Source organism: Cygnus olor, chromosome 7 (genome assembly GCF_009769625.2).
Source record: "Cygnus olor isolate bCygOlo1 chromosome 7, bCygOlo1.pri.v2, whole genome shotgun sequence".
NCBI lineage: Eukaryota > Metazoa > Chordata > Aves > Anseriformes > Anatidae > Cygnus > Cygnus olor.
In genome coordinates, this window is record NC_049175.1 from 28,278,881 (window position 1) to 28,302,103 (window position 23,223).

Consider the following 23,223-nt stretch of genomic DNA (forward strand, 5'->3'; position numbering starts at 1 on the left):
GGCTTGTGAACCTGTTTTCTCACACCTGCTTTCAAAACAAACTGAGTAAAGGTCCACCACAGTTATCAATTCAGCAAGACTTTTGCTCTAGAGCCCAACCTACGCGACTCAGAGATGAGACATTGACCACTCAGAGTCGCTTAGGACTCCCAGCTCTCTTCTTAGCAGTAAACTAATCAATAGTCTTCACTCATCAGGAAGCAACTTCAGAGGTGAAGAGTGTACAACTTACATTAATTTGTTGTTCTAAAGAGGTAAAAAGCCATGTAGTTTACATACCAGGGAGAAAGAGTAGAGAAGGAAACATCATTACCATTTAACACATACAGGTTAGCCTAGGTAATTTGCTTTGTCTTAAGTCTCCTTGCTACTCTTCCATCACGTCTGAGATAAAAATGCATCTAGAGCCAAATCCACAGCTGATGTCAATAATTCTAGCTCTTCTGAGACAGTGAGGCAACACCCACTTACAACAACAAAAAAAAAAGTAGTTGAACAGGAATCTAGTGCATACCTCATAACAGCGTTAAATTGACTGCTTTGTTTCCCACATGCAAGGTGCACCGTAGACCAGAGCCAAGAGACTTGCACACTGGTAGCAAACAAACTCTCTACACCAAGTTTGGAACTGCCCCACTCGTTCTTTCATCCTCCCCAAACCAACAGTTTCTAAAACTTACAGGAAATTACAGATCAGAAGGTCTAGGATGATGATTACTGCTGCCATAGGTGCTTCCAATTTTACTAATCTGTGTTGATAGAGGCAGATTTCCCCATCCCAATCAAGAATACTTAGAATCATAAATGAAAAGCATTAATATTGTATAATTCAAATATTAAACACAAGTCAAATTACAGCACCAGTCAAACCCAGCCTGAATCAACAAAAGCTTCATGATTTTGAGCAGTCTGAACAGTACGAAACATGCAGAAAGAACTTTCATTTTAGCTTTGTGCCTTGGATCCTGAGGAGCAAAGCTCTTCTAGAGCTTACACCCACAACCTTCAGAAGTGAAGCAAAGGAGCTCCACCTCACCGCTGGGTCCCAGTACGTCACTGCACAGCTGAGCCCATTCTCAATCAGCATTGAGCACAACAGCAGTTACTCCCACTCTATAGAAGAAGGGAGACAAAATAAATGAATCCCACTTAAAACAATGCAAATTGGTGATGGAACAGGTTTTGTCTGCTCTTGCCAGTCTACTGATCCTTTGCACACCTTCAAGGGAAAGATGTATAATGGTAAGATAACCAATCCCCTATATATCCTAACTGCACTTAGAGCTCCTGCTATAAAGGAACGTGCTCCTTCATAGACCGCTTGAGCTGTAAAGAAAACCTATTCCTCAGCAGTCAGACATGCTTAAGAACGGGCAAAATATAGGAATATGTTTGCAAGCTCTAAGCATAATTAAGAGGTACCTCATCTCAGTGAAATGATGCTTATTTGGTGTCCCATGCACACTCAGAATAAATGGAGCCCTGCTGAAAATCCTAGTGTGAAGCTTTCACAGGGCTGGGGTTCACTTTCACAGCGTGCTGCTCTCTTCTGAAGCTGTTGCGCAAGAGTTGTATGTTTAACATTTCTAACCAGCCAAAATTGCTCTTTATATTTGATCAAGAATAATTTTTACCTTTGAACCTGTTGCAACGCAGGTTCAAGGGTTACCTGGGTGCAGTGCTGCCTGTTTATTAAAGCCACACGCCGATGATTCGGGGCTCAGTCCTGCTGCAGGAGCCAGGGAAGCACCAGCCCTTGAGCACCCACTTGGAGTTGTAAAGCAGAGAAGCGAGGCAGCCTTGCCAGCCCCTCCACCCCGGGTGGACAGAAGGTAAGCAAATCCCTCCTGGTCGGAGCCAGGCTTTCCAAAGTGCTAGGCTTCCTACTCCTGCACAGGAGTACTGCAAGGGGAACAACAGCCTAAATTCGCTGTGACGTACGTGCTGGGTGCTGTTAAAGGTGACAACCAAGTAGTTGGCTGCACAAGGAGAGGGTCTGGGCTCACAGAGGCATACAAAGAAATCACAGCCGGAGGAAGTGCCTGAGCGAGAGTAACCATCTCAACGCTCCCCGTTGAAATAGCCTGGCTGGAACGGGAAACCTGACTGCTGGCCAGGCTGAAGCCATTTTCTTATCAGCATGCTGGTTTTGTCTGTTTAAAGATACAGCACATGGGGTGCTAGTGCCAGCTCCCATTCAGGTTCCTCGTGAAAACAGAGCTCCAGAAAAGGAGCCGTCATTTGGTTCTGCAGCACCAGAGGCAGGCTTTGAAATGTTGCCAGTAAAAAGATGTTATAAACTGGATTGTTTACACACACACAAGGGTATCGGCAAACCTTAGTACTATAGGAGCTTAATCCCTAACTAAAAACACAGAAGCTGATTGTAATAACTTTTTTGTAAATAAATAAATAAAAACACAGTTTTCAGAGCTATAGAGATGGAGCCTTCTCCAAGCTCTTGCTTGTGCATAGAGCTGCAGCTGTAACTGAGGAAAGGACAGCAAAGAGAAAGGGTAACCAGAAATCAAGCTGCAAGTAAGCCGGCAAAATGTGTGCTCCATCATCCTGCTCATGCTGCCTTCTCTGAGGAACCCACTTATGCTCTGAGAAGATCATTTCTGTCCCTGTATGGTTTCTTTGTTTTACAAAAGCCAGAAGGTTGTCCTCAAAAAAAAAAAAAAAAATGGCAGACCAATAAAGAATTATTATTTTTATAGCTGTCAGAAAACATACAGGAATCGAAAACCCCTTCAGATAAAGTGAGCCCATACTTCCCACAGACTCACAAAACCTAGCTCCAAGTCTTGAAGTGACAACAGAGAAAACTATGCACTGAGATAGAGCTTCCCCTTCGCTTACTTACAACCGATTCTATTTGCCATAGGTAGACGGGATATTTGGGCATCTTTGGATGGCTAATGCTTGTGTTGTGCCATGACCTTAGTGTTTGTTATGAAAGCTCATCTTACCTCTCCTTTTGTGACAGTGACAATAGCAATCAATTTAAACTCTCTATATACATTCTCTGCTCTACTGATCTTAATTTACAAGTAGGTATGAAAGATGCAGGTATACATTTTACATATGCATACAAAAAGAAACAAAGGTTGAGTTATTCGTGACTCTGCTTTGCTTTATCTTTTGGCAAAGAATTACTGGCAAAAAATATATTTGTGCCTCCTTTAAAAAGCCAGGGTTTATTCAGATCAGTTGAGGCAATATCAAAAATAATAAGCCTCAAAATTATCGTGTTATTTCTTATGCATGCTGGGGAAAGAGCATCAGCTCTATTTTAATTTATGAGCATTAAAAAGTACAAATCATTAAGGAAAAGCTATCCTTCACAAGGCTTTTGCGAAGTTCTCTCACACCCCCAGCAAAAGTCAGGGCATCTGACTGAGACGTACAGCATTGCCACCCAACAGCCGATCGCAGACAGGGCAGATTCACTACTTTTCCTTTTCCTCCTGAAAAAATAACAGCCTGAGGTCAGATATCTGAAAGGAGAAATCCTCACAGAAGAACTCACAGTTGTTGTTAATGCAGCCGGCTGGGCTGGGAGCCTGTCTTTCCTTTCCCTTCTGTGTAAGAGGCATTGCCTTTCTCTAAGCATAAGTGCACCATGACTGGCACTACTAGAGCTCAAAGTCACAGCTTTGTTTGAATGCCACGGGAGCAGCTCTGGGTAGGCAAAGGCAAAGGAGTTTTGTGCAGAACAAGGTATTTCTTTTTCATCTTCATCCAAAGCTCATGACAAAATCAGTGATTTAACCCCCAGCTTCCCTACAGATCTGCATTGTTAAATAATGCCGAAATTGCAGAGTAAGCTAGCTTTACTTCAATAACACAAACCTTGAAGCAGCAATGAAGATATAATAGCAATTAGTAGAGACTAAGTTTTAGCAAGCCAAGGTCCAGGACAGGTAGAACTCTTTATGCAAGTACAAGCTATGTAACTTCTTAACTTTATTGTAGTTTATTCTGGCTAGGTAAATTATTCTGAAGTCATACAGCACAGAGAAGCTTTCAGATGGGCAAACTGTTAAGGAGGAAAACATTTCCAAGATCTGAGGTCAAGGCACTAAAGGAGAAATTTAGGTAAAGCTACTGTCTTCCTACCTCTCAAAGCCTGCTGCAAATTTCCAGTTATATCAGGCAAGCACCATGGAGAAAAAGGGAAACAGCAGTAGCCATAAACTTTCACGCAAAGAAACACAACTCTAGACAGAAAGAAAATTCCTGTCATAGTAGGAAACAAAATTAAAGTTTGAAGCATGACTCACTTTTACATTGTGCAAATAATTGTGCATATGTAAAATGACAGCACAGCAGAAAGCAATTTAGAAGGGACAAGGCAGCTTTTAGGGGGAAAAAAAAATCAGCAGAAACCATGATGCAGCCTACCAACAAGTGTGTTAGAGTGGTAGATAAGAAATACCATACCCAACTATTTTGTTAGCACTACAGGCTGCAAAGCTCTGCTCACCTTAATGTACAGCACAGCTATGGGGAGATAATCTCTGATATTGAAAGTGCAGCTTTAGACATAGAGGAAAAACAAGCAAATGGATTATAAATGGTAAATTACAAATAAACATTCAAAAGATTTCGGTATAATTTTCATCTCCTTCTTCAGAAACATTTAAACTTCAACTTCCTTGCTTCACCAAATAATAAAAAAGAAAAACTTCCTCTGTAGTTTTTTTCTAACCACTGAAGTTCCTCCCTTTCATAACCTCTGTTCCCGGCATGCTTTTCTGCTTGCTGATTTATTTAAACTGTGGAGAGGGAACTAGCTCTAGTTTTAAAACGATTACTATCTAATTGCTTTTGGTTTGCTATTATGCTCGTAAGGCTCCCTGTGTTTAAGGAAAAGAGGTTGGCTTCCTGCCTCGTCTACAGCATGGTACGTGCTTTTGACTGCTGCTTCTCTTCTCTGTAATTGCTCTGAGGCACTTTTTGGACGAGTAATGAAGTTCCACTTTTGTTTTATTGCTAATGGCCCTGCTGATGGTCACTCACTTAAGTTTTAGTACAAACCACGTGCAAATGTAGTGCTTAGCTATGAGGTTCAAGATAATCCGGTTATCAGGAGGCTGCTAGGAAAGCTCTGGTAGCATGCCATCAGATGCTAATCTTAAACTCAGTTAAATTCAGATATATGCTTGCTCTTTGCTCTTGGTAATACGACTGCTGTAATATATTGTGATAAAAGACATCCATACTTACAAGTTCTTAGTGCTACCTGTTCTTTGTGTGGCTATGTAAGCTGCTAAATGATCATTTTCTAGTTTTCAGAGGGGCTCTCTATGGATTTCTAAGTTGAGCTCTAGTTTTAGCTGTTTCAGCTATGCATGTTTATGTCTAATAATAATTTCCCATTACTGTAATGCTGATATGTGCATATTTTATGAGGTTATTGTCCTGTACTATCTAATAGAGGAAAGAAACAGTAACAGAACTTGTTATACTATTTTTAAAATTCTTCAAAACTTCAAAGGGCTAGGTGTTCTGTTTTTCTGTGGAACCAATATACTTTCTGAATAGGTAGCTTTCAAGGAGAAAACCTGATATAAATTACCCCTGAAAGCCTGGCTTCAGCAGCTATCTGACAAAGCCTTAGCACTAAGCAGTGTCATGGCATCACTCTGCCTGATGGAGGGACAGCAATATAAGCAAAGTTCTTTATAAAAACGGTCTTTCTATTTTAGAATACTGAGAGCTTGAGTTCAATAGAGGAAGACCCAGAAATAGTCCGTTACATCTAGTCTGAAACCACAAGTGCTGTACTTCCTGAAAGTAAGTTACTGAGGCCCTGCGCTTTCCCATGGCAGAGCGCTTCTCAGGCAAGATCAAAGGACACTTGAACTGTTTGGCTGTAGCTCTTGTAAGAGGTACTCTGAAAGCAAAGTGCCTCTCAGGCTTAATGCAAGTTACTATGGGTTTTGCTTTACATATAAATCCGTCTGCCTCTAAACACGGTTCTGAGAAAAGCTGTTGCAGCTAACTCTGGGATTTTACTTCTCTTTACATAACTGAGTCTGTGAAGTAAGCTGTCTTCAGAGCCCCGAATCTCCCAAGGCGATAGGTGATGTGGTTTGTGTGTGGCTCTGTTCAGCAGTTGCTGCTGAGATCTTGCACTTTAGCTTCCCTCTGGATGCTAAACCCTGCAGAACACCAGCTTTCCTTGCTGCAGCTGGAGGAAGATGGGACAAAATGCTTCTAAGCACAAACTGGCACATGGCTCACATCTGCAGGAGACAGGCAAGAGCTGCACTATGAGTAAGCAAATGCAAAGGGTGAGCTAATGGTGATTAGTTAATGAACTAGGGTAGAACCAACTATGCTGGGGCTGCTCCTTACTCCTTCTGCTCAGAGTCAGTATGTTACGTTACTAACGCTGATAACAAGTTCTTGTGATTGCCTCAAAAGCATAATTAAACCGTTTCTTGGGCAGGCATGAGACAACGAATGTAATCTTGGAAAAAAATCTGCATGACCCTTGCCTCTGAAATGGTGCAAATACCAGAGATTTGCTGTCTGTAAAGAACTACTGTGAGAGAGATGATAAGGTTTTTCTTCAAACCTCTGTGCTTGAAACCACAGAGCTCAGTTACTTTCCGATGATTGCTGACTTGTAGAGAATAGAGAACAACTCTCATTCATTCCTCTAGCTAATGAAGGAATCGTGCTGGAGATTATGGGGGGGGTTACAGTAGAAATGAGAACACGCAGTCCTGAACTCAAGGCTGTAACTGGAATCACTGTAATCTCTTTTGATAAAAAGGGGGTTGGTGGAGGGGAACCTAAGCCTTTGCACTCCTGATCCTGGTGCACCTTATCCCTGACCATTGATCAGGTCAGACAACCTAAGTACACTTTAACCATCTACCATCTTATTGCACAAGAGGACTAACAGGGGTGGCTTGAGACATCTGTGCATTTTCCATCTTTCTGGTCACTGGGGGCTAAGTCCCTCAAAACCCTGGGGTTTTAAGCACTCCAGCCTCTCTGCATGCTTAAGAAAGCCCTTAATGCTTATTAACCCTACAGTCAAAATGCCCTGGCACTGTTGCATGTTGCACCAAGCTGAGTTTTCACTCAGCCCATATAGATCAGGTATCATCTATGTACAATGTACCAGATTTGTGGGTGAAACTCAGGTTGTGGTTACTCCATGGCACATATCGAGGGTGGAGTGCATGGACAGAAGACTCGTAAAGAAAAAAGGTTCCTGTCCTCTCTGCTGGCTCTTCTGCTTTCAGGGCAGCAGGATTAAGTGGTATTTGAAGGATGCCAGAGGGGGTTAATTAGCAGTGCCTTGGATTTCACAGGTATTTATGGTATAAACTCTAGGAATAGTAGACAACTGGCTTAGATCTGGAAGTTGAGATAAATTCACTTGTGGTTTCTTGTCACAGCCTGAATAACATACCCTGTGTACTTTGACAGTAGGGGCTAAAGCCAACTAAATGAACAGTTCGAAAGTAAAACCAAAACACTGTAATAAGTAAAGGGAATTTAAAATTGCCTTTCAGATAAGAACGGCATATTTTTCATGTAATGTAAAGAAGATCTAGGTATTTGTGCTTTTGACACAACAAAAACTCCTGTGGTTTTAAAGGATCTTAGGTTTTGCCTCTTGCATACACAGGCTTATTCAGTACTGTAAGTGGGCTAGCAATGACGGTTATTAGAAAAAACTAATTAGAAGCAAATGAACACATGATACTTCCCAGGTTTTGGACATGAGCTTGTCATAGGATGTTTCTTTAAATTTAAAATTGTTTTGGTTTGGCTTGTAACTAGTCAAGAATAATTTTCAGTTATAGGAATGCTGGTTAGGTCACACTGGGATAAGACTACTGCCTGCTTTCTCTTCTCTGTGGTAGAAACTTGTGGAATCAATTCAACCTGAAGGCAAAAGCTTTGCTGCATTCAATCACCTTCAGGCTTCTCTCACACTTGATCAGGTGTTCTCCCTAGACTTCTCTGAGCTCTCTGCTCCGAGCATCATTATCTTTCAGAGCTCAATGGTCAGTTTGTGCCAAGACATCTAGGAAGACTGCCTTGCATGTGAGCCAACGAGGAGATGTGAGTACCATGACTGAAGGCTTTCAGTGCCTTACCTACTGCTGCCTGGAACATTTGGGGTTAGGAATCCTTACCACAGCAAGATTAGACAAGTGTCTTCTATTAATTTTCTGTCAAATAAGGCCATTTAACAGACAGTAGTTGTTTGTGACAACTGCACCAATCTGCCTGATTAGGCTAATTAACACTGCTAATCAGTGTTAATCAGTTACAGAAAAGAACTCTGTGCTACAGATATGATCGACAGTTCTGCTTATTACCTCTAGCATGATATTCTAAAGGCAACCAATCCTTCCTGGTTTCTAGGAAATAGTCTTTAAACTGCTATTAAAATGAACATGAGAACACAACTCAGTCATTAACACTGGTACAACTACGCAGGCATGTGCTCCCTTCAGCTGCCTGCACATAGCTCCCTTCTCATACTGCTCACTGGGAGAACTTTACATCCAGAGAAGAATCATCTGAAACACACTGAGTGAAAACTCCTTTTGACCCATGTGGGGATGGAAAAAGACTGCAGAAGCTGATTGCTATGAATGAAAATTCAGGGTAACCGGATATGAGTACTCTGGTATCCCTCTAAAAGGATGGGAGGATAGATGTGCTGAGCTCTAGATTTGCCATCTTCCCACAGGCTAAGCTTCCAACATACAAGTGGTTCAAATGTGATTTGTTCTGCCACATGGATCTAGCAATGTGCTGAGTTAAAGCAAAAAAGTTTGTATATCAAACACCTCTGCATGTAGAACAGTGGAGATGCCCGTACCAAGCTGCTTCAGTTCTCATACTATAACATAAAAGCAAGTAGTTGACTTCCACCATAAACCAAATACTGTTCAGCCACCTACAGAAAGCTGTTTGCTTACTGCTGAAGTAAAGGTTAACAAGACCAAATGTATACATCATGAAGAGTATTAAATTCTTGCTTTTCCAAATACAGCAGTGATAGAACAGACTGCTGAGTGACTTTGACATGAATTCAAACTTCATCAGCAGACCTGGTTTAGTAGACTTTATTTTCCCCCAGACTCAGTTGATAAAAGCCAAAGAAAGGGTATGGAGATGGGCAATATTCTGTACTGAGAAAAAATAGGTTCGTACTTCCTAGGTGTGGTATGTCCAGTGACCAGATTCATTCAATGCCATCATAAATCACTAGCTCCTGCCGTTCTTGCTGTAGCAGAACTTTTTGGGGCAGTTCTCTCAATGCATGAGATCTAGGTCAGGGGTTTGGAGGGCACACTGTAACTCAGAATGAGTAGGTCTAGGGAGTTGATACTTGGCAGATGTGCTTTTTGGGTGATGTGCTTTTGGCAGCTTGGCCTTGACAAGCCTCCATGGTACCCGTTCTTACTCAGATGCTGAGCATCCAAAGCATGTCTTACTTTCCTCTCACCAGAGAACACATTAGGATTGCCAATTAACATAGCCACTGGAAACTGAGAAGTACAAACCCATAAACCTCATGTGGGTGATCTAACTGATCAGTCTGGGTGCAGAGACCCAAATTCTGACTTTGGGACCTGGCTGAATTTACTGTTTGAAAAATACCTTCAACTTTCTCAAGTTACTCTAATTAAAGGGTACCTGGAGCCCATTCCTCCAGAATACTTGGTATTATTCTTGTACAAGGAGTCAGTTAGTTGCTAGCTGACATATCTACGGATTGGGTCCCCTCAATTCTGCATGAAGGAATTTGAAAGGGTGTGGTTAATGACCTTGCCAAGCGTGATGTGACGTGTCCTGCATACCTAGTTAGATACTAGCAAAGGTAAATTAGTGAGATCTGAGTTCATTTTGACCAAATACAGTCAGATCTGCTAGATTTGCCCTGGCTATTCAATCTGAAAAATACCAGAGCATTTTGGAAATTAAAATACTTGCTCCTAAGAGAGGAGAAGGAACTAGATGTTGCTTTGCATGTCTTGTGAGGAAATCCTGTATTCTCAGTTTTTGCTTCCCTGCCATTGCAGGAAGAGATTCTGCAAGATGTAAGCAGCAATACTGCTTCTGTATCTCCCAGCCAGACTTCCGTTGCACATGTTGACTTCCAGGTCACTATTTCTTTGTGCAAAAGTGTCTTTCAGAGTTTTGACTTGTGCTGTATCTTATGCTGAGGACACTGCCAGCATCAGAAGCACTTTCCTGGTATAGACTCAGATTTCCAGTAGGAGCAGCTGATCATGAGGACATTGCTTCTCCTGCAGACTGTTACAAGTTCATTACATCTGTGTAAGCTTCAGCAATAACTCCTCCTGTTGGACAGCTATAGCTGTCTTGAGGTTTTCTTCCACCGTTCACATCTCTGAACTATATGCATTACTTTTTTTTTTATATATACTTAACGTGGGAAATCATATACTGGCAGATTTTTACTCTTGAGTAGGAAAAAAATGACATCTGTTCCTTGCTTGACATCATTGGACTTCAGTTTTTTGTGGAGGTGGATGCAGAATGGATTAAAATTTATGGGGACAGGTGACTTTAGATCTCTTAAGAGGCTTAAAGCATTGCATAAGTATGCCTTATTATTGTACCAGGGGTCTTTAGGGGCAAACAGCTGAAACAATCTGTGGTATAGCTTAACAAACTACTTAAGTAACCCTGGCTTACAGGTAGTGAGTGCTTCTAACGTAAACCTCCTGTTTGTTTCAGGTTCAACTCCGACTGCACTGATCCAGCATAATGATCTGGATACTTCAAGTCTTGTTCTCACCGCTCCCAACACCGGCATTGATAACTCTTATTGTATTTGGGGTTGTCATCTCCCTGTGGGTGATAAGCAGGCCAAAACCTGTTTTTCCTCCTGCTGACTTGAACAAGCAGTCGATAGGAATTGAGGTAATGCTTATTCTTCATGTGGGGATGGAGCATTTTGAGAAGCTTGCCCTGAATACCAATCCCTTTTGACTCTGGGCATCTGTGGAAACTCTGCTGTCTGAGATACAAAACCTGCTGTACAGCTCAGCAGTATTGTGGGGAGAAGGGAAGTGTTAAGACACCAAGAGTAAGAAACTGCAACTCTTGCCAACAGGGTTAGGTGTGCTTCTTACCCTTGGCTGTCACTGACTTTTTTTTTTTTTTTTTAATGTACTATAAATGATTTGCATCTGTTTTGAGGCTGATGCTAGACTGAGATTCAGGACTTCATGTAACTATGTAAGTGGTTGCACTTCATCTTAGTCAAGGTCTCTATAATAACCCACAATTGAATATTAGTCTAGGCCATATAGAAAATTCCTCTGCATGTGACTAGTGACTGGACAGATCAAAACCAGGAAGGAAAATGAGACTTCCCTGACAATTCAATGGCATTGGAATGCTTTAAAAGGGATTGCTGGGAGACTGGCTGAGAAACAAATGGCATTGCATCTGTTCTGCACTGATTTCATAACTGTGCTCTGTTCCTAGGGAGGAGCCAGAAGAGCTGCAATCTTGACAGATAATAACCTGATTTCTTATTACTTTGAAGATGCTAAAACCTTGTATGAAGTTTTCCAGAGAGGACTGCATGCTTCTGGTACGCTTTGCAGCTGCCAGTTAGTACTTACACATTGCAAGTAAAAAAAGTGGTTCCAAGCTTTTTTGCATTGTTTCTTGTCTGTAGTAACAGTTAAGGTTTCCTAGACTTCTGTGGGGTGGAGTGACAAGTGACCGTATTTCCCCCCCTCGATTTGGAAGCAGTAGCAGTTGACAGATTGGGCAGGAGCAAACATTGGGAGCTTAAGGTGGCAGAGTCCTGTGAAGACTTAGCAATACCAAGTGTGGTATGGGGGGGGGGAAAGGGTGTGTGCAAATAAATCCCTCTGTTTTGTCCTATGAAGTGGGTGAGTTTTTTTCAGTGTAAGATTACTGTCTGCTCATAAGAATGAGTCTGTCTGTATGACTTCAAGGGTCCCAGACATGAAAATGTGATAGATTACAAACTATTTCAAACTCAGCTGAGTTGTGAAATGGGAAAATATCAGCAGATCCTGGAAGTATTGCTTATAAAGATGAAGCCATCCATCTTAACATCCTTGTTTGTGCAATGTACTTAACTGTGGACACTGCACACTTCCACGCTTCACACAGTTAGGTAAATGTCTGAAAATACTTCCCACTTACCAATGTTGCATTGAAGTGTGATGCAGCTTCAGTACTGAGCTTTACAGCTGCTTTTCTGAACTCTTCCATTAGGAAATGGCAACTGTTTAGGCTACAGAAAACCCAACCAACCTTATCAGTGGCTGACGTACAAACAGGTGAGTGTTGTACATCACAGATGACTTAATTTAGGATGCTGTTTTGTAGCACTAAAACAGGGGGAAACTTTCTTACAGGTTTTGGACAGAGCTGAATACCTGGGATCAGGGCTTCTGCAGAAAGGATGTACACCATCATCAGACCAATTTATTGGCATTTTTGCTCAGAATAGGCCAGAGGTAAGCTACAAATTGAATGTTATTTCCCAGTAAATTCTGACATCCTGGGGAGAAGAGGGTCTGTTCAGCTTGCTATTTAAATAGTTTGAGGCCACATGAGGAACAACCACAACTTGCTTTTCCCCTCCTAGTCCCTTATTACCGACTGGGCACATACTATGCTGGGCATGTAATACAATCAGTAACTATCTTGAACCCTTGATACTGTAAGAACCTCATAGACATGCTCCTTACACAAACACTACTAATGTGTACATGAGCTAGTCAAGCTGTATGAAGTCACTAGGTAATCCTGTCTTGTGAGCTGCTATTTTTCTCTAGCTCTTTTTTCTCTCTTCAGTGGATCATTTCAGAGTATGCCTGCTACACTTACTCAATGGTTGCTGTTCCACTCTATGACACTCTGGGGCCAGAGGCTATTGTGTATATTGTCAACAAAGGTAAATATTGACTTCAACTACTTCATAATAATGATATCTCTAAGAAGCTTTATTTTGAGAAGGTTAAAGTGCAAAGAAATTTCACGCAAAAATTAGAGTAGCTTTAACCTATAGTTTTATAGACACTGCTTCTGTAAAGCTAGTTTGCAGGGTATGAGATTCAACGCTTAGAAGAAAGCAGTGGGTTTTGTATGTCTCCTAGTGTCTTGGGTGCAAGTCCACTGACGGCCTGCTAGATTCTGTGGACCATGCTGCAATCAGAGGGGTCAACAACTTTGCTGTTTGAGGTTTGGCAATCTTGAACTCCCACACTGTTTGCCAAACAGACAATGCAGACAGATTTGCATGCAAATTAAGACTAGATGTGTGTCTCTGATTTAAAAAGTTCTAGGAGGCAAAGAGCAGAGGAGGGGAGGAGTAGAGATAAGCCTAAATCTATCTCTTTAGTTCTATAGAACTAACAGCTAGCATGCCATCATGAAAGAAACTGGAGAGGGAGCTTGAATGCATCTTCAAACTTTCCTTCCCTAGTCGGAGGGGTGATTGAGGGCAGGGAGAAAATAAAAATCAACTGCTGTCACAACTATCTAGGATCCAACCTATAAACAGGATTTGCCAAGCAAAAGCACTTCAACAGTCATGGTGGTGAATCTTGCCAGCAGGTCTTGCCTTAGTGCTACACAGCCGTGACTGACTAGGTTAATGGGGAACCAGCATGTTCAGACAAATCCAATTCCTCTGCTGTCTTACCAGTAAAGGATTTTGTAATTGCATAAAGCTTTCTTGCACATGCAGGGAAGTTGAGGCATTAACTCAAATTTTAGCTACCTCTTTCAAACCAGTCTAAAATTCCTTAGATTTAAGGAAAATGGTTAAATGTAATCGATCAGTGAGCTTTTATGGCAATACCAAAAGAATAAATACTTGTCTTGCCTATGACTGAAGATATTTGTCTTTGGTTCTTCAGTGTAAAGGCTTCACATTGGGTAAAACTGAGATTCTAGCTATAAAGTCAGTTGGCCCTAGTAGGAAACAAATTTCTTAGCACTGTCAAGCCAGCCAGTGAATCCATGTGATCCAAATGCAAATGGCTTTGGAACATAACCAATATCACATTCTAAGTATATGTTCTACTGAGTTGTCTCTCACTAGTGTCCCATGTCCTCAGAACAGACCTGTGAAATGTAATTTCTTTTCTGTAGCTGACATAAGCGTAGTGATTTGTGACAAGCCGGAGAAAGCAAAGATCTTGCTTGAAAACTGTGAGCAAGGAAAGACCCCATGTGTGAAGACTATAATTCTTATGGATCTGTTCGATAAAGAGCTCAAGGACAGAGCAGCTAAAGTGGGAGTTGAAATTCTAGCACTACAGGAAGTTGAGGTAGGTGACTAAAGACTTCTTGATCTTGCAAAGGAATACCTTGCTAACTAGACAACTGCACCTTCTCCGGCAACAATAATACTTTAATATAAGAATCATCCAGTCGTCACGCCTGTATCAGAGATCTTAATGAGCAGTCATTTTGAAACTTGATATATTTAGCCAAGTAGACTTGCAGAGTTCAAACCATTGACTAAAGTTGTGCTCATATGTTGTGGACACTCTACGCATTAACCTGAAGACTGCCTTAGCATATCTCATGGTACAGTTGTAACAGGATTTATCAGGCTTCTAAGCTGCCAGTTGAGTCTAATTAAAACTTTAAGTGTAAATGACTGGCTGTTTTGAAACCCCAGTACTAGGCTTAATTTCCAGATCTGAGGTGTAAACGTGGAGTGTAAGAGATGTGGCCTATATTAAATAAAATGAAATATCTCCATTCAGGACTTCCAAATCCCTTAAGCAGCTCTACTCGCTTTCTACACATTCATGCTTTTCACAGTCTCAGGAGTCAGCTTTTCCAAGTTATAAGTCCTAAATGTGTGAAGACCAACTTCTCTCACTGAATGAGATAATTTCAACAGTCCAACTATAACATTGCATTTGAAATCCAATTACCTATTCATTTGCTATTGCTGCACTTCGTTCTGTTGCAATTGTTAAGCTGTATTTTCTCTATTACAGGAGCTGGGAAGAAACAACATCAGAAAACCAAATGTAAGTATCTCTGTGGAATAGTTCTAAACTTGTGAAACTAGTCTTTGAAAAGACCTCTTGCCATGCTGATAGGAAAGGAGGCTGGCAGGATTTTTTTGTATATCTTGTCTTGATGTTTCCAAACAACTCCTAGTTCTTCTACCTTCAGGAAGTGTACGTAAATACTGATAACTAACCTAATAATCCTTACACTGTTGACCTAATGTGGCTTTTTCCCTCTAGCCTCCTAAGCCTGAAGATCTTTGCATTGTGTGTTTTACTAGTGGTACAACAGGTAAGAGAATGCATGTTGTTGCTTCCATATTAAAACAACTGCTGTACTAAAAACACTAACTTTCCAGTGCAAAAAAGGGAAATACTAACAACATAAAAGAATGAGTTAGAACCATGTCAGGCCACTACTGAGGACACTCAGTATATCGGGACACTGTCCTTACAAGTCAAGTGCACAAAGACAAAGCTTCTTAGAGCTGGGTGAGGGGAGACTAACCAAATATATGTTGTCCTACTTTGTGAAAAATACAGGGTCTTAGGGCCATAGCTGAAAGTGCTCAAGATGAGATGTATTTGTGATCTCCTAAGATAATGCAAGTTATGACTGAGCCTAATACCAAGGCAGCTCAAAGTGACTGAGCCAAAGAAGACATGGGCAACTAACTGATTGCAGCAGCAGTCACTCACAGCTGACTTTGTCTGATCTCTCCAAAGGTAACCCTAAAGGAGCCATGCTGACACATAAGAATGTTGTTGCAAATGCGGCTGCCTTCCTTAGAAGCGTAGAGGTAAGCTACTGTTAACGGTGGTCTCTAGGCTATGTGACTGAGTGGTGAAAATGACTTTACTGTGGGCGTCTTCTGCAAACCATTCATTCCCTGTAGGCACTATCCTAAGTTCCCTTGTTTCCATGGGAGAATGGTATGGTAAATAACTTGGTTTGACCTTGAACAAGAACTACTTAGAAGTTACTCTAGAATGAGTCAGACCTACATGCCAAGAGTACTAAACTACCATATTTCAAGTTCTGCTGAAACATGAAACTAATCCTGATCTAGTGTCCTGTCTCACACTTGACTGAGTCAGTTATAGTTGCAAGTTTTGAAGAGATGGTGGATGAGCCTAAGTTGCTTCAGTCTTTTTAAAAGCATATATTTCAAAGTACTCAAATTGATCCAAACTTACTTTCTACTCAAGAGGGCATAGGGAGTGCTGACATACTTCTGTTTCTTTCTCCTGTAGAACACAGCTGAATGTATGCCTTCAGATATCAGCATATCCTATCTCCCCTTGGCTCACATGTTTGAGAGAGTTGTACAGGTAAGTAGACTGTGTGCATGCTACTAAGCTTCCATAGAAGACATAGGATGTATAAACTAATTGACAGTAACACCTGGTAGAAGTCATACCTAAACGGCTAAGCCCACCTACCTAAGGTAAACCTTTAAACATACTAAATAACACCTAGTTACTTCTCCAAGATATGGCTACCAACCTCCTGTAAGGAAGCTTTGTTCTTCAGTCCAGCCTCACTGAATCTGTGACACCAATCTGCAAATCTGCAGGCCAAATTAGCAGCATCAAGCCATTAGCCATCTATAAATCAAATTATAGCAAAAACTGCTGGCTTTCTATATTTCCTCAAAGTCTATTTACACATGAACAATACTCCTACTGAGTATTGGAAATCATGCTGCTTTCCATAGAAAATTGTTATGGCTAACAAAGCTATGAATTATCCTTGACTGACATTTGGTTGATTTTCAGACTGTGGTCTACAGCTGTGGAGCAAAAGTAGGCTTCTTCCAAGGAGACATCAAATTGCTGACAGATGACATGAAAACCTTGAAGCCAACACTATTTCCAGTTGTACCGAGACTACTCAATAGAATATATGACAAGGTATGTGAGCAATTTTTAGCTAAATTGTCTTAACATTCATGTATCTAAGCAAGTATGCACATTCAAATTGAAGTTGAATGCATCATAATATCATCATGAGGTTAATTAGTCCTTAGCAGAAGGAATTCTTTAAAATCCTTTCCCAGGAGATGGAAAGATCCCTGAGACCTGGACTATAAGTGCAGTGTATGCAGTCATGGCTGAGATAGGTCTGTTGCTGTTCTGAGACAAAGATCTTGTTTACTTTCAGAATGAAAATAAAGCAAGTGCAAAGCTAGAAGGCTCACTAGCTCTCAGAGTTGTAGCTGAAGTATGACTGCAACAACACAAATTAGTATTGCCCCTTGGTTTGTCTCCTAGATCATGGCAATAGTGAAGACAAATCCTAGAACACCAAAGTAATGCATGGTGCCTCCTAATAAAGCAAGAACTGGAGGCATAGATATGAGTTGAAACCTGAGGGTCTGATACTTTTCCTTACAGATACAAAGTGGTGCAAATACCCCAGTGAAAAAAATAATGTTCAATATTGCTATGACTGTGAAGATGGCTGAAGTAAAACAAGGCATAATGAGAAATGACAGCATTTTGGATTGGCTGATCTTCAAAAAAGTTCAGGTAAGTTCTTACAAGTGTAAGTAACCCAAGCAATGTAATGCTAAGAGTTCGATCTGATGGCTTCTAATTCACTTGTAGGAGACCATGGGTGGAAGAGTGCGTATAATGGTAACGGGTGCAGCCCCTATATCTCCCTCTGTCCTGACATTTCTCAGAGCAGCATTGGGCTGTCAGGTAAGCTGATTCTTCTTCCTGAATGCCTATTTGATGGTCACTTGGGTGTAATCAGTGATGCAGCTGTGGTCTAGCTCAGCTTGTTCCTGGAGGCACTGCTGTCAGGTTCTTCAATATTTACAGGCTGCTTGATGAGGGTTAACTGCAACAGAACAAAATTTTGCAGAGCTAATTGACATCAAACTACAGTACTGCAAAACCTCCTGTACGCTCTGGTAGGAGGAATAGAGCAGCAGAAAAAGGAATATGCAGCAACCTCAGCAAGTCAGGCAGCTGCCTCTGAGTTTTGTGGCTTATCTTAACAGTCAGTAAGCTCCTACCGTGGTACATCTGAGAACAGAGTGCAGAGAATGAGGTAACCAGAGCAAGATTTGGATAGTTGATCTTGAAAAACATCCAGTCACACCAGTAAGACCAGGAAATCTGAAATAGGATAATACTGTCTTGGTTTCCTCCTTAAGAGGAGATTTGTGCATGGGCATAGCTGAAACTGTGAGGTCTTTTACACCAACGGCTTGGTGTTCAAAGGATGTTTATGCTTTCTCACACAGATCTTTGAAGCGTATGGCCAGACTGAATGTTCAGCTGGATGCACTTTCTCAATGCCTGGAGACTGGACAACAGGTGTGGTAGCTGAGACTTGGAAACTCTTGCACAACTGTCAATAGAAAGTGGCACTCAAGCTATTAGTAAAACGATAGACAAATTCTGAATGGTTAACCTCAAAGTTGTTCTTTGTAGCAAGTCACCTGTATGGTTAACAGGATACCAAAATATTCAGCTCAAATAGGTGAGCATCTCTTGTGTAAAGCGACCTAACCTATATCCTGTCCCATTGTGCAGGAGTGTCTGTACAGAGCTGAGCAACCTAACAAGAACTTCCCAAATGGCTTTAAGAAAACCAGTTTTAGCTCACAAACCATTTGTTTACCTCAAAGAATTGATTATAATGCCAGATAGGAATATTCTCCTGAAGGGCGACACTAACTTGGAGTTTTAAGTTTCATTTTAGCAGGGGTGTTTTTAATATTGAGCGTTCTAAATTCAAGCTTAGGTCACCATCCTTCTGCACCATAACTGCAGATCATAATGAGGATGAAATGCAAATAAACACCAGGGTTAGTGGGGGAGTTCTGTGGAGGCAAGTGTGGCACGTGGTTGGTGTGATTGATTAGACCAATAAATGGCTCTAAACATTGAGACTTAACTGCTACTTATCCTGCATTAAGTGTCTGAAAATGAATTTATAATAAATAATGTTCTTGAACTTTTGGTATCAGACCCCTTTAAACAGTACTCTTTCTTACTAACGTAGTGAATAGATCCATTAGGTATCTACTATCAGTAAAGTCATATGTAGGGGGACCTAGTCTTTCTAGTTTTGTATTAAATAGGTCCAACTCCTAGCAGAATCCACGAGTCATGACTATCCTTGTTTGTTGGTTTTTTTTCCCCTTAGGCCATGTTGGACCCCCTCTGGCTTGTAACATCATAAAATTAGATGATGTGGAAGAAATGAACTACTACTCTTCCAATAATGAAGGCGAGGTAGGTACAAGCTCCTGTGTGTATCAGGAAATACTGAAACATAAGGCTTGTGACTAACAATATTCTGTACCTCTGCTGTAGGTCTGCATTAAAGGACCAAATGTGTTCAAGGGTTATCTGAAAGACCCTGAGAAGACAGCAGAAGCAATTGACAAAGATGGCTGGCTTCACACTGGAGATATAGGGAAATGGATGCCAGTGAGTAATTGCTTAATACAAACCATCCCTTGGATGTGAATTTTCAGCACGCTGCAAAGCTGCAGAAATAAATTCTAGGATAGAAGCTTTACAAAATATTTTGTTAAATTGTTCACCATGTAACTCCAGGCAAAGCTCCAAAGGCCAGTCAGGTTATAAGATCCTGCATAGCGCCTCCTAAGCCAGTAGTTAAGAATATGCATCTTCTACAACAAAGAACAAAGTCTCTCATTTTTGTTACAGGAGAACACAGGAACTGTCTAATCATGTCTGCACCTACTGGAGAAATTGGACAATGTGCCCTTTTAGAGAGCAAAAACCAGTTCCAGATTATCATGTGCCTTTCATTTAAAAACAAGCAAACCATTATCTTCTGCTGCCTATAGTAGGGAGACAGGCACTTGAAACTAACGGCTTCCACCTTTAACTTCTAGAATGGAACACTGAAGATCATCGATAGGAAGAAGAATATATTTAAACTTGCACAAGGAGAATACATTGCTCCAGAGAAGATAGAAAATGTCTATGTTAGAAGTGCTCCTGTAGCCCAAGTCTTTGTACATGGGGAAAGTTTGAGGGTAAGTGATATTACAAGTGAGCATCCTGCAATATTCCTCCCACAATGAGTTCTGGAATATCAGGGCACAAACTTTAACATATACTACAGCACTTGAACAAGATCTGTTCTCCAGGGCATGACATTTATAGGCATATCCTCTCTATAGCCTTCCCTCTTGACACCGAAGAAAAGGAGATCTTGGTATCAAGTTGCAAGTTGGGTAAAGGTTAATTATGTACTTTTATGGAGTTAGTATGTCAGGTGAGTTCTGTACAGTGTCTCCACTGCTTTGCCATAAAGGTGTCAGTTGCTGGAGTGGTTAGCACATAACAGACATACTGTATGAGCACTTGGACTGCTGCTGTCAGAACTCGGGTAAGTGGCTTCAAAGTCCATGTAGCTGCTTTCCAAGTTCTGCAGATTGGGATGTAGATGGGGCTTAGTACAGAGAGATTCTTGACTATCAAGCTCTCATGTAGACAATCCAAGTAACTCCAAATGGTCTTGGTATAAACGTGACTCCTACTTGTTTTCAGTCTTGTCTAATAGGTATAGTGGTTCCCGATCACGAGACACTTCCAGAATTTGCAGCAAAACTGGGAATAAAGGGTTCCTATGAAGATATCTGCAAAAATCCAGTGAGTGGTCTTACCTTCTTAGTGGGTTATAGGTAGATTTTCAATTCTGAAGTCCAATCTTGCATTGCTTTGACTTCATTTTTTACCCATCTTTTTGTAAATTGAACTAGCTTAATACTGGGTGACTGCATGACTTTCAATGACTATCACTGTTTCTTTTCCAATGAGAAGATAGGCATGACCTTGTAGTGGTCATGTTACCATATGTCACCATGTTTCTTAACATGAGAAATGTTGAATGCTGAAATATATACTTGTATTCTTGCTATCTCAGTTCTCGCTGACGGCACTGGTTGTGGTCCTAAGCCAATTACAAAATGGCAGCTTTACCCACACTGCTTTTGCTGTCTCTTCTAGGCAGTGAAGAAAGCTATTTTAGAAGATATGGTCAGACTGGGGAAAGAGGCTGGTCTTAAATCCTTTGAACAAGTGAGTACTTCCAAATCCTGCTTGTCGCAAGTACCCGTATTGCTAATACAACGGCTGGAAAGTCTATTCCTGCTGTTACTGACTGCCAGGACAGGGACCTAAGACAGCTGCCCAGGAAAACTGATTGCAGTAGGCAGGGAAGCATTACCTGGTTACCTGTCTTTTGACTGAGAGGCAGGTAGGTGTACAGGGCAACCACTGCAATTGCTATGGAACGGTTCCCCATCGGCTGCAGGAGCTGTACTGTAGCGTCAGCCTATCTTTCTCTGTCAAAAGGAGTTTGACTTGCACCAAAGAAACAGTTTAGTTACTAGAGACTGAGTTCTTGGACTAAGCTCAAGGAAGCTGGGGAGAACTGTTGTTTGTCCTCTAAGTAATTCTGTGTCATGTGCTAAATTATTTTCTTTTAATAGGTTAAAGACCTTTACATCCACACAGAGCTGTTCTCTGTGGAAAATGGACTCTTGACACCAACACTGAAGGCAAAGAGAGCAGAACTTGTTAAACTCTTCCAGCAGCAGATTGAGGCCCTCTATTCAAATATGCAGGAATAAGTGGCTAATTTAAATTAAAGTGAATGGAGTATCCAAACAAATCTGTAACACTATATGACTTATGGAGAACACAAGCATGAGTGGAGCAAGGAGAACTTAAATATATTTGTTTCTGGCATCCTGGGAAAAAAGACTTTCAGATGAAGATGGCTACACTATGACTGGTGACTGGCAGTGTAGAATCTCACGGGACTGCGCATCAGATGTCTAGACAAAGCCAGAACTTCCCTCTTCCTTGGGCTGTGAATGAAGCACACAAACACTGAAGAGCCTCAACCTTTTCCAAGTATGCACTTCCTACTGTTGTCAAAAGCGAATATAATTTTCTTGCTCCAAGTACGAACTCCATTCTGAACTTGTGGCTTGATCTGCAATCAGACTGAACTTTTGTGCAGTTGTGTTGTAGGTTTGGGGGCGAGGTAGTTCAAAGACAAAGTGTGGGAAGATAACACTTCAGTCTCCACTCAGGATGATATAACCTCAACAAACCTGTCTCAATTTAAGCTGTCACAATATAAATAGGGGCTTAACATCTGTTCAGCAACTACAAAATGAACTTCCTGCTCCTAGCCTTGGACTGCATACTATATGTTGTTTTTAATGAAAGTGTGATTAGTTGGGCATAAACTGGTTTATGAAATGCATGTGTGTAAAGCAAACATGTTTCAAGCTTTACTATGGGAGGCACTGGATCATTTATTTGTTTGTTTTGCACATGTTCTCAAATGCAATGGCAATTATAAAGCCAATACACTTATGAACTTATGAGCCTAGTAACTCAAACTCTTAAGCGTCCTTCTCAAGGATATAAAATGCAATAAATTGTGACTACAAACTCAGACCAAAGCCTGTTTTTTTCCTCTGCTGCAACCAGACATCCACCTGCAGGCTTACTGCTGCCTGGTTATGGATAGTTTTCTTCAGAGGCTGTGCCCTAGCTGTCTGTAAACTTGTTTCCTGTGCTGTCTGGGCCTAGCTGCAGCTCAAGCCATGAGGCAATAAGCTAGCGTGGAACAAGATATTGCTCCTCTAATCAGCTTTCCTTTTCTTATAGTAAGACAATATATGTCAAAATCTTCAGCATAGTCATTCCTCTTACTCAGCTTGTCCCATAGAAAATTAAATGTGATGTCTTATTTCAGAGCAAAAAAATGATTAGGGTCTTTAGGAAAATATATTTAGGCAAATGAGTCCTGTCCTCCTCTATTTTTAGGAAGGGTTACAGGGTTCTGTAGAGAGAGTTAAGCCAAGTTGCTGACAATTTTTACCTGTTCCTGTAACAGTTGGGTTAAAGGCAATGCAGCTTTAAGAAGGATGTAATATAGGAGAGGAGTACATGTAGCTTTACTATATCAACTCCCCTTGTCTGTGCCAGATACAGCTAGGGGCTGTTTATGTCTTTATTTAATGTTCATGGTCAGATACTCCAAACTGAAAGCAATCAGTTGGTCAGGAAATATCCAGCCCTTGCTGTGAGGCATCTCTAGCTTCTACTAGCTAAAAACAACCTGCTTCTGTTTTAGAAGTCTAAACCCAGTTCTGTTTCA

The 23,223-nt window shown here is 41.1% G+C and overlaps 1 protein-coding gene across 2 annotated transcripts; it reads left to right on the forward strand.

Moving 5' to 3' along the window:
- The first annotated feature begins 1,694 nt into the window (after nt 1-1,694).
- ACSL5 (acyl-CoA synthetase long chain family member 5) lies at nt 1,695-22,534 on the forward strand. Of its 2 annotated transcripts, none has more exons than XM_040564126.1 (21): nt 1,695-1,832; nt 10,756-10,941; nt 11,512-11,620; nt 12,280-12,344; nt 12,423-12,524; nt 12,865-12,964; nt 14,167-14,345; nt 15,030-15,062; nt 15,285-15,336; nt 15,771-15,844; nt 16,299-16,376; nt 16,824-16,958; nt 17,442-17,576; nt 17,655-17,750; nt 18,302-18,374; nt 19,210-19,298; nt 19,380-19,496; nt 19,931-20,074; nt 20,592-20,693; nt 21,051-21,122; nt 21,536-22,534. In XM_040564126.1, the coding sequence occupies exons 2-21, from the start codon at nt 10,786-10,788 to the stop codon at nt 21,674-21,676; spliced, it is 2,052 nt and encodes a 683-aa protein (XP_040420060.1). In that variant the 5' UTR covers nt 1,695-1,832; nt 10,756-10,785; the 3' UTR covers nt 21,677-22,534. The 2 variants fall into 2 exon arrangements, with proteins under 2 accessions (XP_040420060.1, XP_040420061.1); XM_040564127.1 differs by lacking the exon at nt 1,695-1,832 and adding an exon at nt 4,744-4,909.
- Nucleotides 22,535-23,223: the final 689 nt, after the last annotated feature.